At 33.1% G+C, this 18,449-nt stretch overlaps 1 protein-coding gene across 1 annotated transcript in view; it reads right to left on the bottom strand.

Annotated features, from left to right (window-relative positions):
* Window positions 1-18,167, bottom strand: part of lekr1 (leucine, glutamate and lysine rich 1) — a 95,264-nt gene extending 77,097 nt beyond the window's left edge. The window contains exons 1-2 of the mRNA XM_056477803.1: window positions 18,083-18,167; window positions 16,490-16,572 (exon numbers count right to left, since the gene is read on the bottom strand). Of these exons, the coding sequence (XP_056333778.1) occupies window positions 16,490-16,572; window positions 18,083-18,086 (87 nt within the window). The 5' untranslated portion in view covers window positions 18,087-18,167. The remainder of the gene's footprint in view (window positions 1-16,489; window positions 16,573-18,082) is intronic.
* Window positions 18,168-18,449: the final 282 nt, after the last annotated feature.

Genomic DNA, 18,449 nt, shown 5'->3' with positions numbered 1-18,449 from the left:
GTAAAGCTTAAAGTTACTAACTGCACATTTAGCTTAATTGCAATCAGAGACATCGTTTAAGACCAGCCTTATGTTTGTATGACTTTATTTTAATTGTACTATCTTGTTTTAGGTTTGCCTATTAAAAACACTTGATTACACTAACACTGATAAGCTTCTTTTGAAAAGCAAGTAATAATATCCAAGTTTTAGGAACAACAAATAATAACTTGACTTCTAATTGATCCTTTGGTATCAGAAATGGCTTATATGAAAGGCAAAAGCCTCTAGATTACACTTATTTTTTTATGGCGCAGTGGGTAGCACGTTTGCCTCACAGCAAGAAGGTTACTAGTTCGAGCCTCGGCTGGGTCAGTTGGCATTTCTGTGTGGAGTTTGTGTGTTCTCCCCGTGTTGCCGTGGGTTTCCTCCAGGTGCAAGTCCAAAGACATGCGGTATAGGTGAATTGGGTAGGCTAAAAATTGTCCGTAGTGTATGAGTGTATGAATGTTTAGTGATGGGCTGTGGCTGGAAGGACATTCGCTGTGTGTAAAAATATACTGGATAAGTTGGCGGTTAATTCTGCTGTGGCGACCCCAGATTAATAAAGGGACTAAACCGAAAAGAAATTGAATGAATGAATAAAATATGATCATACCTTGATTTTTTATTATCGATTTAAGACAGTAAAGTCTGACTTTCCAAAATCTTGTCACACAAATAATAGTGTTCAGTATAGAATATAAAGTCTTGGTGCAGTGGAAAAAAGAATGAATATTGTGTATGACTCCCATTAGCTTGGATGACTGCATCCATACATCTCTGCAATGACTCAAATAACTTATTAATAAAGTAATCTGGAATGGCAAAGAAAGCATTCTTGCAGGACTCACAGAGTTCATCAAGATTCTTTGGATTCATCCTCAAATGCCTCCTCCTTCATCTTACCTCAGACATGCTTAATAATGTTCATGTCTGGTGACTGGGCTGGCCAAACTTGGAGCACCTTACCTAAAAACTATAATTCACTTTCATCTTTACTATATTTTATTTATCTATGCTTGTAATTTATTTGTTATATATTGTTCGAGATTCACTCGCCTACAAAATACCCCCAATCAATCCAAATAAACCGGCTAAATCATCTGGTGAAATTGTATTCACATCGCAATATCACAGAAATACTAAATATCTTAATTTCAGATTTTTCCAATATTGCGCAGCCCTGATTTAAGTATACAGATATTTGTTAAACGAATTTCCATGACTTTTCCAAAACTTTGTGGGTTTTTCTCTTTTTCTAAAACTTTTCCAGGCTTGGAAAATGCCATGTCAAAATTCCATGACTTTCCCAGGTTTTCCATGACCGTATGAACCCTGTAAATAGAAAAAACTACTTTTTAACTTGAATTTAAGATTTACAATGCAAATTCAATTAGATCAACTTGTTTGGTAAACAAAGCAAGTCTTTCACATAATATATCTTCTAAAAAGTATAGGGGGCAGGGCTTGGTGATTTTTCAAAAATCTAATTCATTTTATTAAACCATTAAAATAACCATATTTTATTCATAACCTGCTGACAATAAAAATAGTAGTAGTAGCCTTTCATTATTTGTTTTGTTTTATTGGATTGCGACCCTTGGGGTAATTACAATTTTAATTAATGACAGCGATAGCATCATTTAGCGTGATTTTATAGCAGCAGGTTAAACTTTCTGGCAGGTTAAACTTTACAGTACTTTCATGCATAAAAAAATGAAAATTAAACAAAGAACAGACTTTGGCCTTTGGTGTGTGTGTGCTGTTGCATGCAAGGTATCTATGTTTATAACGACCCCAGAGGATTTTGGGGGCCGTGAGTCACTGCCATTGTTATTTTGGGCGTCGCGAGCTGAAAAGTTTGGGAACCCCTGTTCTAAAAGACAGAAAATATTTCTTTACAAACTGTAGACAAAATGAAAACACGTGATATAAACATTTACATATATTTTTAATAAAATTGCTAAAATGAAAACTAAACATATATATGTATATATACACACATTTCTACAAGTAAATGAATTGACTCAATGTCGGACATTAAAAAATCTGCAGACTTCTGTGAGCACAGATTCTGTATTTACCTACTTACAAGTCATTTCTTTTTTTTAAATCTCTATCACGTTTTCTTTAATCACTAATACTAAGCGTCTTGAATTATGGCTGGATTTTTTTTTTCCCACAAACACACAAATGCAACACAAGGCTCTATGAGATTGACCCTGTCTCAGTTAAAGCCTGTCTGTGATCCTGCTTACCTAACTGTCTAAACACACACACACACGCAATCCTCTGCCTCCCGGAGAAATGTGGACATTTGCACGAAATCTGAAAGCCCTGATCCCCCCGCTTTCTCTCCCTCACGCATTCAGTCAAGTTCAGAGACAGGCACGCATGCATAGGCTTCCACACACACGCACACGCTGGCCTGAGGGAAGGATGTCTGCCACCAGTAGGAACGTGTTCCCGTGACAGTGATGGCCCTCGGGGAGGCCTTTGCCCCTGGCACTGACACATCCGCTCAGCGCTCAAACACACTTACACACTGTCCTCCTCACACACATGCTTATACACATACCTTGTACCAAGCTAGATGGATAGTTCGAGACATAAAAGGCCCTGCTTCTACATCACTTCTCAGGGGGAAAATATAAAAGTTCACTTTGTATAACCTTCAATGAATAAAAGAAAAATCACACTTAAAAATTCTGTAAAAGCATTTGACTGACAGGTTATGCTGGTGAATATTTTACAATAGCCAAATGAAGGAAGAAACGTGTCATTTCTGTGCTATTAAGAGAAAAAAAGAATAATAACTTCAGACAAAGGCAGGTTCTCCATTGTTGCAAGGGCTGCAACTAACAGACTGCCATTTCTTTTAATGCTGCGAGTAATACAGAAATCACACACTTCCCATTTAAGGTCACGGCACAGCCAAATTTAGCCTATTTTATGTCTTTTTAATTGATATGATGGCGCTTGCCACGTTTCCCTAGGACAAGCTGAATTAAACATATGACTCATAGCAGGGGGGCTGGAAATAACAGCAGTGTTCTTATCAAGGAAAGAGGTATAATTAATTTAAAGGAAACCTTTCTGCCATCATCAAGCATCGGGGGTTATCGTCTCATGCACACCGGGAAGAAAGAGAGCAGTTTATGTGCCATGGTCTTTAAAAAAACAGACCCCCTAATCTGTTTTTTTTTTCACCTCACCCCTCCTCTTGTCTGCCCCCACCAAATCCTGTGTTAGAAATGGGTCAGCGTTACAGGCACGCAACATACCCCCAATACCTAGGAAAAACACCACACCCCCTACAACCACTACACAAAGCAACCTGTTATGAACTTCCTTTGATAATTATGCATTTAAGTCTTTTTTTCTGATGCTACAATGAAGTTGAACACAAAGAAAGAATTGTACCCCAAATTGTCTGCCGACTGCAGCGTGTCCTGCAGAGTGTTAAAGAAAATATCACACGGATAATGAATATTCGCTTTGACCCCATTTTCGAAGCTGTTATATGGAATACAAAAGGAGGAGACACAGAAGAAAAATTTCTTCTTTTAAAAACCCTTTTTTTAAAGGTGTTTTTGTATTTTTTTACTTGTGTTGTTTAAAATAATAATTAATAATAATATTCATAATAATAATTAATAATTATTATTGTGTTTTTGGTTGCTTGCTTAAACATTTTGCATGTGTGTGCTGGTCTTATTTATTTAAACTGATTAAATAATTAAAAAGTATTACAATAAAGCAAAATATTTAGGAGAATAATAAAAAATAAGATTGTTAACATTTTTCATAACATTTGAATAGTGACAATATACCCCACCCAGTGACGATTTACAGCCATATCTCACTGCTACGAGTGTGTTATTGTGTTATTTTTTATAAAAAAGGAAAATCAAACACGGAGAGTTTAAAAATTCTTTTGTATGAGGATCTATTTTCTTCCACCATTCCTTCACATCTGCAGCTGACGTCAGAACAGCAGAAGCCGTTATTAATTCACCAACATCACTTTAGAGCTAGTATTTCAATGACTCTCTAGCATAATATCTAAAGCGATGACAGGTAATTTTGCTCACATCTTAAGATTATAAGGCTGAACAGCATGAAATGCCATCAGTCTAGAGACATTACTCAGTATTTCTCTGTTGCAATCAAGAGAAACCAATAATTAACGAAGAAAATGGATGCCAACATGCTGTATCTCAGAAATTATAAATATTTAAAATAGGCACTATCCTTATAAATAAACTGCATAGATGTGTCGAATCTAAACAAGTACATTCTCGCCTAAAATAAGCCACAAAAGCACATTATGTTGTCCAACAGCTGCAATACTTGTCAAACTGTAGTGAGTTTATTGATCTACTGTCACTCTATGTGGGCGGAGTAATACACAAGAAGGCTGTAGGAGTGTATATATATATACACTTGAAGTCAGAATTATTATCCCCCTTGAATTATTAGCCCCCCTGTTTATTTTTTCCCCAATTTCTTTTTAATGAAGAGAAGATTATTTCAACACATTTCTAAACATAATAGCTTCAATAACTCATTAATAATAACTGATTTATTTTGTCTTTGTCATGATGACAGTACATAATATTTTACTAGATATTTTTCAAGACACTTCTATACAGCTTAAAGTGGCATTTAAAGGCTTAACTAGGCTAATTAGGTTAACTAGGCAGGTTTATTGTAATTAGGCAAGTTATTGTATAATGATGGTTTGCTTTGTAGATTATCGAAAAAAATATATAGCTTAAAGGGGCTAATAATATTGACCTTAAAATGGTTTTTAAAAAAAATTAAACTGCTTTTATTCTAGCCATAATAAAACAAATAAGACTTTCTTCAGAACAAAAAAATTTATCAGACATACAGTGAAAATGTCCTTGCTCTGTTAAACATAATTTGGGAAACATTTAAAAAAGAAAAAAAAAATCAAAGGGATGTTAATAATTCAATGGTATATATATATATATATATATATATATATATATATATATATATATATATATATATATATATATATATATATATATATATATATATATATATATATAGTAATGGTTCATCAAATTCATAAACATACCACTATATTTACAGTAACCACCAAATATCACAAAACGAAAGAACGAAAGAAAGAAAGAAAGAAAGAAAGAAAGAAAGAAAGAAAGAAAGAAAGAAAGAAAGAAAATAAAATATATATTTGCCGTTAAATATATACTAATAAAAATGTATGTTTTGGAGTAAACTATCCTTTTAAAACTCCAAAACCCCAAATAACTTATTGTCCATTGTTCATTACTGCCTTTTATTTTATTTGTTTTTCATCTTCTCTCATCTCCTACAAGTCATAAAATAGTCACAGACTGATCACAGAAAATCAATTTCTCCTTGATTTTCCTTAATTTCCCTATAAATGCTGTTTCTAAGCATGTGTTGTATTGTGTGATTGAAGCAGGAGAACGAGAGGATGGTTCGTGACTGCAGCTTTGTGGATTTTCATGGAGATAAAGACCCCCTGTGGTGCTCACTGTACCATGAGCCAATGCTGCGATTCTCATCTGGACCCACAGTGCCAACACATTACATGACAGCAGGATGGCCGTTGACAGGGGAATTGGGGAAGAGGGTGTAGATTAGGACTCGGGGCAGGGAGGGTGCAGACAATGGCCTTCAGCCAGTTGTGGCTGAATTTGACGCCTGGGTGAGTTCTCCAAATTCCCTTCTTCTTCTGCCTTCACGCACACTTCCTCGCGTGAAGGGAGAAGAAGGGCAGTGGCTGGGAAGAATCACCTTTGACCGCATGTTGATCTATAGCCCAGTGCACACAGAGACAAACAAGCTGGAAGTGATGGGGGTGGAGCATCGACTACTATTATTCTTTGAGAGAGAAAAAATAAGAACACTTTTTTTTAATATATGGATGTCTTGGAGTTATAATTTCAGATCATGATTCAAACTCACAATGTTCATCATGTAGTTTTGCGGCTGTTTGGATCAAAAACAACAGCTGACATTCTTGTTCATACACTCTAAAAATAATTCTGTAGACCTGTCTATCTTTATAAATAATGTCTTACATTTTAAACTGAATTCTCTTCAAAATATATTGAATTATTTAAATTTGATATTTGAGGTTTTTTTATTGAATATATTGAAAATATATTTTCCTTTGCTAAAATAAATACTTATGCAAATCATCCTTGCCTTTCTTATAGTAATCTTCATAAACTACCCTACACTCTCATAAATAAAGGTACACAAGCTGTCACTGGGGTGGTACCTCTTTTAAAGGTACACATTTGTACTTAAAGGGTCCATATTAGTACCTCAAAAGTATATATTAGTATCTAAAAATTTTAAGATGAACACTTTAGTACTTTTTAAGTACTAATATGTAGCCTTGAGGTATTTAAATGGACCTTTAAGGTACAAATGTTTACCTTTTGAAAAGGTACTACCCCAGTGACTGCTCGCGTACCTTTATTTCTGAGAGTGTACATACGGTACGTGATAGCCCTGGTTGAAAAAGCCATGCACTGCAGCATGCAGGCGTGCAATGACAATGATCCAATGATCCATATTATATGAAGAAACAATATAGATCATGCCACCAAACACATGAAAACATGATTTAAAAAATGTAAGGAGTAGATACAGATATTTATGTAAAAATGTAAGACGTAAAAGTAAAAAGTTGTCAGAAAATAAGTAGTGAAGTAAAGTACTGATACCAGAAAAATCTACTTAAGTACAGTAATGAAGTATTTGTACTTTGTTACGTCCCATCTCTGGAAGCTATACAATATTATATTTGTGCATATATATTAGATTAGTCAGTACTGAAGCCAAATGTGGAGCTTATCTAACAAAATAACTTACGATAACGGTCCAAAAACTAGTACACCCAAATTTATGTCATAGAAAAAAATAAAATACATATTTTACTAACATAGAAATTGAAAATTTTTGTTGAAATTTTGTAGGTTGTAATTTATTTTCTCAATATTTAGCTTGAATTTAATTGTATTATATTTCAATTTCTGTTTGGTCACTAAAATATAATTTAAATAAAATTTTTAATTTTATTTCATTTTAAATATATATTTTTTTAAATTTCAATAAATCTGCTTTGTGTAAATTCACAAAAATACATTGCCTATATTCACTAAGAAATTGATAAAAATATTTATTTTCAAAATGGGATGTACTCAATATGCTGAGCACTGTAGATGACTTTTTTCAGGTGAAGTGACAGTTTGTTTATAGATATTGTTTGATATTGTGTCACCAGCCATCACACTTTCGTCACCAAAAGCAACTATATTACAATCATTCTACATACTCTCAAGAATGCATAATGTGCCAAGAACTGCTTGGCCAGGCTGTAGATAAGATAATTATAATCGCTTCACAAGACCACAGTGTGTCATCAAGAGCTATGGCTATTGATTTGGACTCATTTATATGTGTTTATTGTTATTCTAAGAAACCTATAACCATTCACCCATTATATGAGGCACCAAAGAACCACAGATTCAGCTAAAAAAATCTTTAATGTTCTACTGAAGAAAAAAAGTCACCTACACGTCAAACGTTTGGGGTCAGTGCGATTTTGGAATGTTTTAAAATAATCTTATCCTGCTCACCAAGGCTGCATTAATTTAAATTAAAATTACAGTACAAATTGTAAAATTGTGAAATGTTATTGCACTGTAAAATAACTGTTCAAAAGTAGTAAAAATATTAAATTAATAATTTATTCCAGTGAAGTAAAGATATTCCAGTGAATTTTCAGCTTCATTACTCCAGTCTTTAGAGTCACATGATCCTTCAGAAATCACTCTAATATTAATTATTATTATTATTATTATTATTATTAATATTATTATTATTATTATTATTATTATTATTATTAATAATGATAATAGTAATAAAAGCAATAATGACTGGAGTAATTTTTTGGAGTAATGACTGGAGCAGTTTTAAAAAATATATATATAAATATTTGCCAATTTAATTTTTTTTTTTACATTTAATAAATGCTGCCTTGATAAACAGAATAATTTTCTTAAACAAAAAAAAAACTGACCCCAAACTTTTGACCAGTAGTGCATCTTGAATGACCTGTGGGTGAGTAAATTAACAGTGAATTCTTATTTTTGGGTGAACTATCCCTTAATAGCTTGTTATTAAGGCATGTTCTGTTGTGTGGTGTGTGTTATCCACTATCGAAGGGATATCAAGATAGAATGATTGACAAATTAGTCAATATGATGAATCACAATTGAATCATTACAGTCAATATGATGAATCTTCTTTTTAAAAACAGTTTGTGTATCAGGAATGATATAGGAAGTAATTTTACCAACTGCAATTAGATTGTATAAACAATATCATATTAGATTATTTATGTAGACTTTTAATTAAATGGACATGTGTTTACTTTGGTGCAGTATTTAATGCGGTTTTTAATATTATTTATATTGTATGGTAAGCTCTCCTATGATGTAATTTTTTTCTTTGGGATTTATAAACTCTTTGTGACTTACTAACTAACTAACTAACTAATTAACTAATTAACTAATTAACTAATTCTTATTAACCATGAGCAAGTATTTCCATTGAAAAAATAATATATACAATATAAACCAAAATGTAGACACCATTTCTGACATTATAGATTATTCTCTCTAGTAGACAATGTCGTAAAATTACAAAGAACTATGACAAGAAGTAAGTATGCTAGTACAAATCTATCTCAGACGACTCTGATAGAAAGGTACATTATGTGATTAATTACAATCAAGCAAAAATAATTCAGACAACTGTTAGTATAAGAATATTTACACATCTGTCAACACTTTGTTGTTCACCTTTATCCTCAATGACAGGCTGTAGTCTCTGCTGTCAATCAGATTCATGCAAACCTGAACTTTTTTCTAGACTCTTTCTGCAGCAGCTTCTTCACTTTCTGTTACCTTTTATTAAATCCTGTTGCTTGTTGATACGTCAAAGTTGACTTATTCTGCTATCATCACTTACATGATCTATAGTGTCCTAGTAAAAATATTAAATATTATATGTGGTGTCTGAATAATTTTTGGTTTGACTGTTTATAAATATAAATTATGTTCTATTATTATTATTATTATTATTATTATTATTATTGTTACTTTTATTATTAATATTACTGAGATGTTTTTGTTAATTTTGGTGCCATCTTTGGCCATTGTTTATCTCAGACTTTGATGAACATACCCTTGTCAGACTCTTTGAGGAATATGGGTGATGTGAAATGTATGTTGTTAGAAAATATATGAAAACTTATGAATCATGTAATCAGTGTTGCCAGATTAGGTGTTTTTTTGAGTGTGCGGATAAAAAATGGCATAGGCGGGTTGGCAAAATGTGGGCAGTTTAGAAACGTAAATTTTATATGCAACTTATTTAATAAAACATAACTGTGTGCTCCTTCCCCATTCAATTAGTGGTGACCAGTGGTTCTGTGACTGCTTGTGTTGGTTAAAAAAACATGACAGGTAATGAGGTTAATTTCAATTTAAATAAATAAAAAAATATATATATTATTCTAATATTTTGGCCGTTTTTTTTTTTTTGAGCATTTGGGTGGGTTTTGGACAGTTTTTAGGCTGGAAAAAGTCAGCTATATCTGGCAACACTGCATGTAATGAATCAGAGATTTTATGTCATACTTCAGAGCCAAATTTTATGTCATACTTGCTCTAAGAAAAACTAAATATTCTATGTTCTATGTAAATATTCTAAATAATAAAATGTTTTGGTGGTGTAGCATTAGTGAAAGTTCATACAGTGGGGGGAATATGTATTGAACATGTCACCATTTTTCTCAGAAAACATATTTCTAAAAGTGCTGTTGACTTGAAATTTTCACCAGATGTTGGTAACAGAAAAAGAAATCCATATAAAAAAACTAACTAGTTTACAAATAAAGTTATGTGAAAAAAATGAAATGACACAGGGAAAATGTATTGAACACATGAAGAAAGGGAGCTGTAGAAAGGCAGTGAAAGCCCAGACAGCAGCTGAAATCACTAGTTATTCAGCAACCCTCAGCCCAACATCTACTTTATCAGGATGGTCAAGATGAAACCAGAGTCGACATTTCAGCAATACAATGATCCAAACCACAGCCAAAGAGACTCTCAAATGGTTTCAGAGAAAGAAAATCAAGCTGTAGATGAGACCCACATAACCCTCAAGGTTTTTACACTCTGTTGAAGTCTGTGAAAAAAATCAGAGCTGAGCAATGCATGTAACTTCATTCTCCATATAAGAGTTGTCTTTAAGCTGCCATAACCAAAAAAGTTTTTTATATTAAGTATTAAAAACATTACAGTAGTTCAGTACTTTTTCTTCGTGTAATTCCATTGTTATTACACGTAACTAATTGTTCAGATTTAGCTTTTTAGATTTTTATATTTGTATTGTTTGTGTTTTTAACAAAACCTGGTTCAATTCCATTTCAACAGCTCCTTTAAAAATATTATTCCCCAGAACAAAAAATATGACGTCTTCAATACTTATTTCCCTCACTGTATGTGTATTGTCATCTGGGGTTCTGAACAATTTCAACTGCGGAACAAGTAGAAGCAAAGTCATTTCACTCGACGGCCATCTTTGAAACGCCACTCGGGTAGTATGTTTGGGCATTCTGTTTGAATGGGGAAATGTCAAATTCTCCAAAACTACTTGCCAAGCTTAAAATTACATTTCATATTATGAATAACCAATAAAATTGAACAACAACTGTCTATTTCGTTTAATATCTAAATGTTCGTATGTTTTTCGTTCATACTTTTATGTAAACTTTATACATGCTTTGGCAATACATTTGTCATGCCAATAAAGCAATTATTGAATTGAATTATTTATAGATTTTTAAATCTGGGAAATTTGAGCTGTTATGACATTGTTGCTGTTTTTGTTGCCTGTGCCTTTAATGCAAATGAGCTGGTGCTCCCCGCCTGTCAGAGCCGTAGCCTTCATGTAGACAAACAACACACTGACAGACAAAATGAAGCAAAACTCCCTTACAGTAAGAACTTTCCCAATGGTTATTTATTGTATTTGTTGTGGAGTTAATTCAAGCCTTTCTGCAATGATGAGTCACACACAAGGTCGTTATAAAGATCGCTCATGTGTGCATACACACACACACATTTAGCTTTGCACTGTTTTTGGATGGCAAATGTGCCAGGATACACTTCAAAAGTCCACAAACCAAGATTGAAGCGTCTTCCTTTATAATCATGACTCTACGCGGCTGTGGTGATGAATTACGTAGCGATTTCACTGTCCTTATTATAAACATACACTGTTTTAAAAACGTTTTAAACTTGTAAAACTTATTCTTAATCAGATTTGATGATGAATAATGATCACAGCGAGCTCAACAGATCTTTTAATCCTAGTTACTTTGCGTATGTCCTGTCTTGTGGATATGCGTTTCTATGGAGACATGTTAATACGCATCTGTCAATCAATTTGGTGGGCGGGAAAACCGCACTTCTACGTCACGTCCTCAAAATGGAAGGGATTTGGATTCTATTTTAACATTAGGAAATTTAAAAAAGAGACTTTTTGTGTTTCTATCACCCTAATATGACCGTGGACACATTACACCTACATACAATTCAAACAGCTTACAATAGTTGATTTTCATCATAGGTGACCTTTAAAACACCCTCTATATACTGCAGTTCCTGATACTGTAAATGCATACTTGCGTTTCACACTAGATGAGTGTTTATTTTTGACCCACTCTAAAATGCCCTGCAGAGGCAGGTGAAGGGTGCACAGTGGAGGGAGCTGGAGATACTATCATGCCATTGAACAAGCAACACGTGCCACCATTATCCCCTCATGTCTCTCAAGGTAAAAAAAAAATGTGGCTGTTTTTTGTCTGATTCATTATTTAGAGAGCAGCAGAGCTAAAGAGAGGCACCATAGTGAGACACAGTAGGATCTCCATCATTTCTCTTGTCACAGTCTCCACATGCCACACTAGCATCAAAAATAAATAGAAGGAAAGGCTGAAATCCTAGAACAGGAGGATGTGGGTTAAAGCCACGCAGGAGGAATAACAGGAAGCAAAGTAGGTGTTTCTGCTTGTAAAATGTCAGGTGTACTTTACATTTTTTGTCTGACGTCTGAGATGAAATATGATTTGTGCGAAAAACGTTTTTTTATGAGGCATATAAAAATAGCTAAATTAATTGTTGATAGCTCAAGGATAAAAGCTTGAAGGCATTTGTAACCTTTTCACCCTGTGAGTGGCACGCCATGAATTTAAGCTGTAGAACGCACCATGATAAGGTGTTGATTTAATTAGGATCCTCCCTGTGTAAAGCTGTTGCAAAACTGAGGGTGTGTGTATGATTTAAAAAATTCCTTTTTCAGAGGCATTTTACATATATAAGGGCAATTGTTTTATTAATCTGTGTCATCTTTCGTGTTAAATTCAAATACAAAAAAGGGATAGTTCACCCAGAAATGTAAATGACTCACTATTCACTCACCCTCAAGTTTTTTTTAACAAAATGTGTTTCCTTTTGCTTTTGAACACAGAGACAAATACCATGGAAGTCAATGGGTTCTGCACAAGAAACCAAGAAAATAAGGTTTATTCAAAATTACTTGTCCAAAAGAACAAAGTAACTCAAACAGGTTTGAGACAAATGAGGGTTGAGTAAACGATGACAGAATTTTTATTTTTAGGTGAACTATATCTCTTTAACCCAGGGCGTCCGCAGGCTCTTAAAAAGTATTAAAAGTTGATAAATCAATGTAGAGAAATTTGAGGGCCTTAAAAAGTCCTTAAAATTAAATTTGATCAAATTTTTGATTATGCAATGTATAGCTGTATGCAAAAGTTTGCCTGAATTAAATCTGCGAATATGAGGATGCTGTGTAGTGTATGAAATCAATGAAATCCTACTAGATTTGACATCATGCTGCTTTGTTTACTACAGAAATCAATGCAACACCATTATTTCTGCAGTTCTACAGGCACCAAACTGCTGAATTACCTAGATTTAATCGATTTTTATTCAATATATGAATAATGTTTTAGTTTTGGATTAGTTTCTAACATTAATATTTAGTAAATATTCTGTAAGTTAAAATCTCGCCAGCGTTTGAAACCTAAAGTGGTTAGGTCTTCAAATGTATGAAAGAGTCTTTAAAAATGTCTTAAACGGTATTAAATTTCACTCTCTGATTCCTGTATATACTCTGTAACCAATAACCTCAGTTAAACAGCATAGTGTACAACAAACTCACCATGAACATATATTGTTCAAATTTACTATCCTTGTGTTATGTTGGTGGCAATTTTTGCCCCATTGACTTCTATTATAACAACAACAGTTTTTGATTGCAAAGACATGGCACCATTTAATCATGTATTCTTGATTGTTGGTGGTTTTCACTGTTGGGATGAGGTAAAATGTGTAAGTTGATCACAAATTGGCACCATTACCCCTTTAGATAGGCTTGTGCAGAAAAGGCTTTCTGGTTTTTATATTGAGTTCTATGGAGTAAAACAGCAGATTATGTGCATGCATAAATACACTTACTTTGTTTACTATGCTCTGAGAGCTGAACTGCTTATTTCGATTTTCTCAGGCATATCAAGGTAAGTGTGCAGGTCTTTCCTACACTCTCACAAACACAAGCACACAAAAACACACACAATATACTCTATATAACTCTATATAAAAGCCAGAAACTAAGCATGAAAACTGATGAAAAAAAAGCTAATTGTACCTCTTCCCAACAGGGAAATCTACCAACAATCAATGATTGTATGGTGTGGTGGCTTTGCAATCAAAAAAGTTGTTACACTGGAAGTCAATGCGGCAAAAACTGTCACCAACATTACGAAAGGGTAGTAAAATTTCACAGCGTGTTGTTGAGTTTTTGAAAATTTCAAAGCATTTTCCCAAAATATGTCAAATAAGACACCAAAAATCATTTCATTTGCTGAAACACAGAAAACACTGTGGCCAAATAAAAACTCAAAATCACCCCCGAGTGGATGAAAACAACAGCACACAAGGGTTAAAAATATATATATTTTAAGTCAAATTAACATATAGCTGTCATCGGCACTGATAACCTAGTGAACAGCGTGCTGACATATCTGTCATTACACTTCGGACATCCCAAATTTGAGTCTCGGCTTGCAGACCTATCCCAATCCAATCCCCCTTACTCACTTTGCTACTTTGCTTCCTGTCTAGCTACTATTCTGTCATAATAAAGACAAAGCAAAATATAAAAATACAAATTAAAATTACTGAATTAATTAATTATTTGAAATAAAATAATTAAAATAACATACTGTCGATTTGTGTTTTTGATTATAATAATGATCATTGTGGTCAATTAATAGAGTATTAAGCATTTTTGTGGTTGGCACAACAGAGCACAGTAATCTGCCTATACAGAGAAAACACTAGTCCATGACACTTTTTTCAGCTAAAACTATGATTAAAATCACCATAAAAAAAATGCAAAATGACTTAATGGGGCAGTTCACCCAAAATGTTAAATCTGCTATTAAGTCAAGAATGTGTAAATCAAGGCAGAATTTTCAATTTTCAACTATCCCTTTAGGTTAATATCATTTTAGCATTTTTTGTTCATGTTGTGATAACCCTGGAATTTTCAGAAGTGAACAATCTGAGCACATCTATTTCTATCTCTATTATCTTAGATTTGTGGGGTATTTGGTTATTTTAATGCCATCTGTGCCTCAAGTCTGGTCCTGCTACAGTATTACAAGCTTTTTTTTCTTCAGATTCTGTAATTCCATTCATACCTTCTGTACTGCAATGCCACTGAACTTGTGGTGTCAGCTAAATGTGGTCAACAAAATTGTAGGCATCTCAGTGAATAAAGCCCAATCACAAATCTACCTCTTATAGCCCTTCCCCTTACCCAATTCTGCTTAGCTTGAAGGCGTAGGGCTAAGGGGAAGGGCTAGATAGTCCTTGAAACTGATATTTCTCGAAACCAAAGGGGTATGAAAGTTTTCCAGAACACACCATCTACAGCACACGGAAGTAAGGAGATGCACAAATTAGTTTTTTTTTTTTTTTTTTACAACAAACAAGCATATGTTTTAATAAATTCATAATGACGTTCATTTTACCATCATGCTTTTTTTTAACAAACCTCAATTTTGCTTAATCCATAATAATAACTCTTGTATAGTAGTGCCACAACATACTTTCACATCTGTCACTCGTTGATACTTGAATAAAAGTCTAGTGGCTGGGAATTCGTTTTTTAAAGTGTCTGGGATAATGTTAATGTTGTTTTCTTGTGTTTAGATGAATATGGCCAATATAAATACCAAAAAAATAACTCAACTGGAATAACTACAGCAGTCACCATGAAGAGCTCGCGATGACATATGATGTTGTGTGAAGGTGTTGTAGTGCTGTCCCATTTCTTAGGGGTAAAATTTGAAGCCCTTCTCCTTCACACTCTGATTCAAGGAGAAGGGTTAGGGGGGGAAAATAGAATTAGGATTGAGCCTATGTTTCAGTTTCTTCATTGAATTAGTGAGTGACCATATTCATATACATATAAATAAATATTGATATCCATGGTAGACAGCCCATGAATATACAGCAAAGTGTTAAAAAACACCCTTTTTGCATTACAAAAACAAATATCTTCTTGATCTCTATCTTCTCCTACCATTGCGATCCTGGGCAACCATTCTAAACTAAACTGTGGTAAACAATTAGTGAATTAGTTCAAGATGGCATTTTTTGAAGGTGAACGACAGACAGGCAGGTAGAAAAAATGCAAATGTAGAAAATCTGAATTTTATTCCTACACAGCTCTTGAAGCTCGCATTTGATTGGCTAAATGTACGAGTGACATATGAGTGGTCTACACATAAAAATCCAGGAAGATTCACACATGAAAAGAAGATTTGAACATTTGCAGTCACAATGAACTTCTAATTTTTAAACATTCAAAACATTTTGTACACTGTTATACATTTGTAAAATGTTTTGCATTTGTGAAACATATTTTATGAATGTGTATTTTTATTTTGTGCACGTAAATTTGGTTTCATGCATGAGAATTGAGCAACGAATATTTATATTGTGTTTTTTTGCCTGAATATCTGTGAGATTTTTCTAGCTGCACACAAAGGCACCTGATTTATCAGACAGAATGAATGCTGATCTTCTCATATCTCCTGCCAGCTGCCCCAGAGCACAACGGATCACAAAGGATCAAACTTCCCTCTCTATCACGCAGAGATGTGAAGTGTTTGCAATTATTACAGAGCACAATAGAAACAAAACTGAGAACCTATGCAATTACATCTGCACAGCAGGGGTGCAAAATCTGTGAAATTAATGTTATTTACTTGCTGTATTTCCTGGGGTAGGGGGTACGAGGGGATTCGTATCTCCATTTCTTCTTCATCAGCTGTTTCACAAGAGATCTCCTCTGAAGGACAGAAGAATAAAACTACTGAATATGCTGACAAAGACACTATGAAACAAATGTTACTTTTTTATTGTCCATAACACATTAGTTAAGTACTGTAAAAGCATTTTAAAAATCCAAGTCATGTAATAAAATAAAATGGAATAAAATAGGCTATAAAAAGTCTTAAACTCACTGCCAATGGAACATTTTCGTTTTGTTACACTAGATATTTTTAAGACATTTTAAGACCTTTCTGAGACCAAGTAAAGAAAACGTAATAAACAACTTAAAGAGAACACAATACATCAATATGTCAGAATTTATAGGAACACAAAATGAGTACTGCAGCTGAAGCAACACTTTATACCAATCTCCATTACTTTTTCACTTATTTTCTAAAACAATACATGCATATACATTTTGATTTTAATTCTTTCTTTGCACTGCATGCAGCTTTTATTCTAATTTATATAGATATTTCACCAGAAAAAAAAATTCTCTTTAGCACTGTTAAAACTCTGTCATTATTACTCATCCAACTTTTACTTTACTAGTACATTACTTTATAGTAAGCCGCTAACTTAAAGTAAAATGTAAACATTTATATTTATATTTTATAGAATCAATTATATATATATATATATATATATATATATATATATATATATATATATATATATATATATATATATATATACAATGATTCTATAAAATATAAATATAAATGTTTACATATATATATATATATATATATATATATATATATATATATATATATATATATATATATATATATATATATACAGTTGAATAAATAAATATATATATATATATATATATATATATATATATATATATATATATATATATATATATATATATATATATATATATATATATATATATATATGTATTTGAAGTCAGAATTATTAGCCCCGTTGTTTATTTTTTCCCCAATTTCTGTTTAACAGAGAGATTTTTTTTCAACACATTTCTAAACATAATGGTTTTAATAACTCTTTTCTAATAACTGATTTATTTTATCTTTGCCATGATGACATACATAATATTTGACTAGATATTATTGTATAACAATAGTTCGTTCTGTAGACTATCGAAAAAAAATATGTATATTACTTAAAGGGGCTAATAATTTGGACCTTAAAATGTTTTTTTATTTTTATTATAAAACTGATTTTATTCTAGCCAAAATAAAACAACTAACATCTGACTTCAACTGTGTGTGTTTATGTATATATATATATATAGAGAGAGAGAGAGAGAGAGAGAGAGAGAGAGAGACTTTAATAGTAATTTAACTCTACAACAAGTTCCTCATTTCACCTAACTTAAACAACTTGGAAATCGTATTCAAAGCTTTTCTCGGTAAATTATTCATTCTTTCCCCATTCGCAAATTCGCGCCACTGCATAAACAATACACGGTAGCTGCACACTGCACCTTACATATTTTTATGACATTTCGGTATCTTTTATAATTCAGTGAAATATTTAAAACAATCACATACCCATTATGTCCACCTGCAACAGAAACTGCTAAATTCGAGACGTATTTATTTCAAGTCGTGTGAAAAGCACGCTTTAAAAGTGAAACTCCAGCGTTGTGTAGTCACCATAACGACTACGCATGGTTTACGCAAACAACGTAGGGCTGAGGAGGACGCTCTTTGAACTGCTCGGTCATTCAGAGCGCATGAGAGGGATTCATTTCCTCAACCCACGCATTTACAGATCTGTGTTTATTTAAGGATTGTCCTTAGATATAGTCGTGTTCGTGCTTCGCCTGCATGACTGTGTAGGTCAATGAACTCTGCGTGGCGTTTGATCGTGACTCGTGTGTAAAAATGCAGATTAGCTCGACTGCTCTGTGTGCGT

This window comes from Danio aesculapii, chromosome 18, assembly GCF_903798145.1.
Source record: "Danio aesculapii chromosome 18, fDanAes4.1, whole genome shotgun sequence".
Lineage (NCBI taxonomy): Eukaryota > Metazoa > Chordata > Actinopteri > Cypriniformes > Danionidae > Danio > Danio aesculapii.
This window is presented reverse-complemented; position numbering and strand designations above follow the sequence as displayed.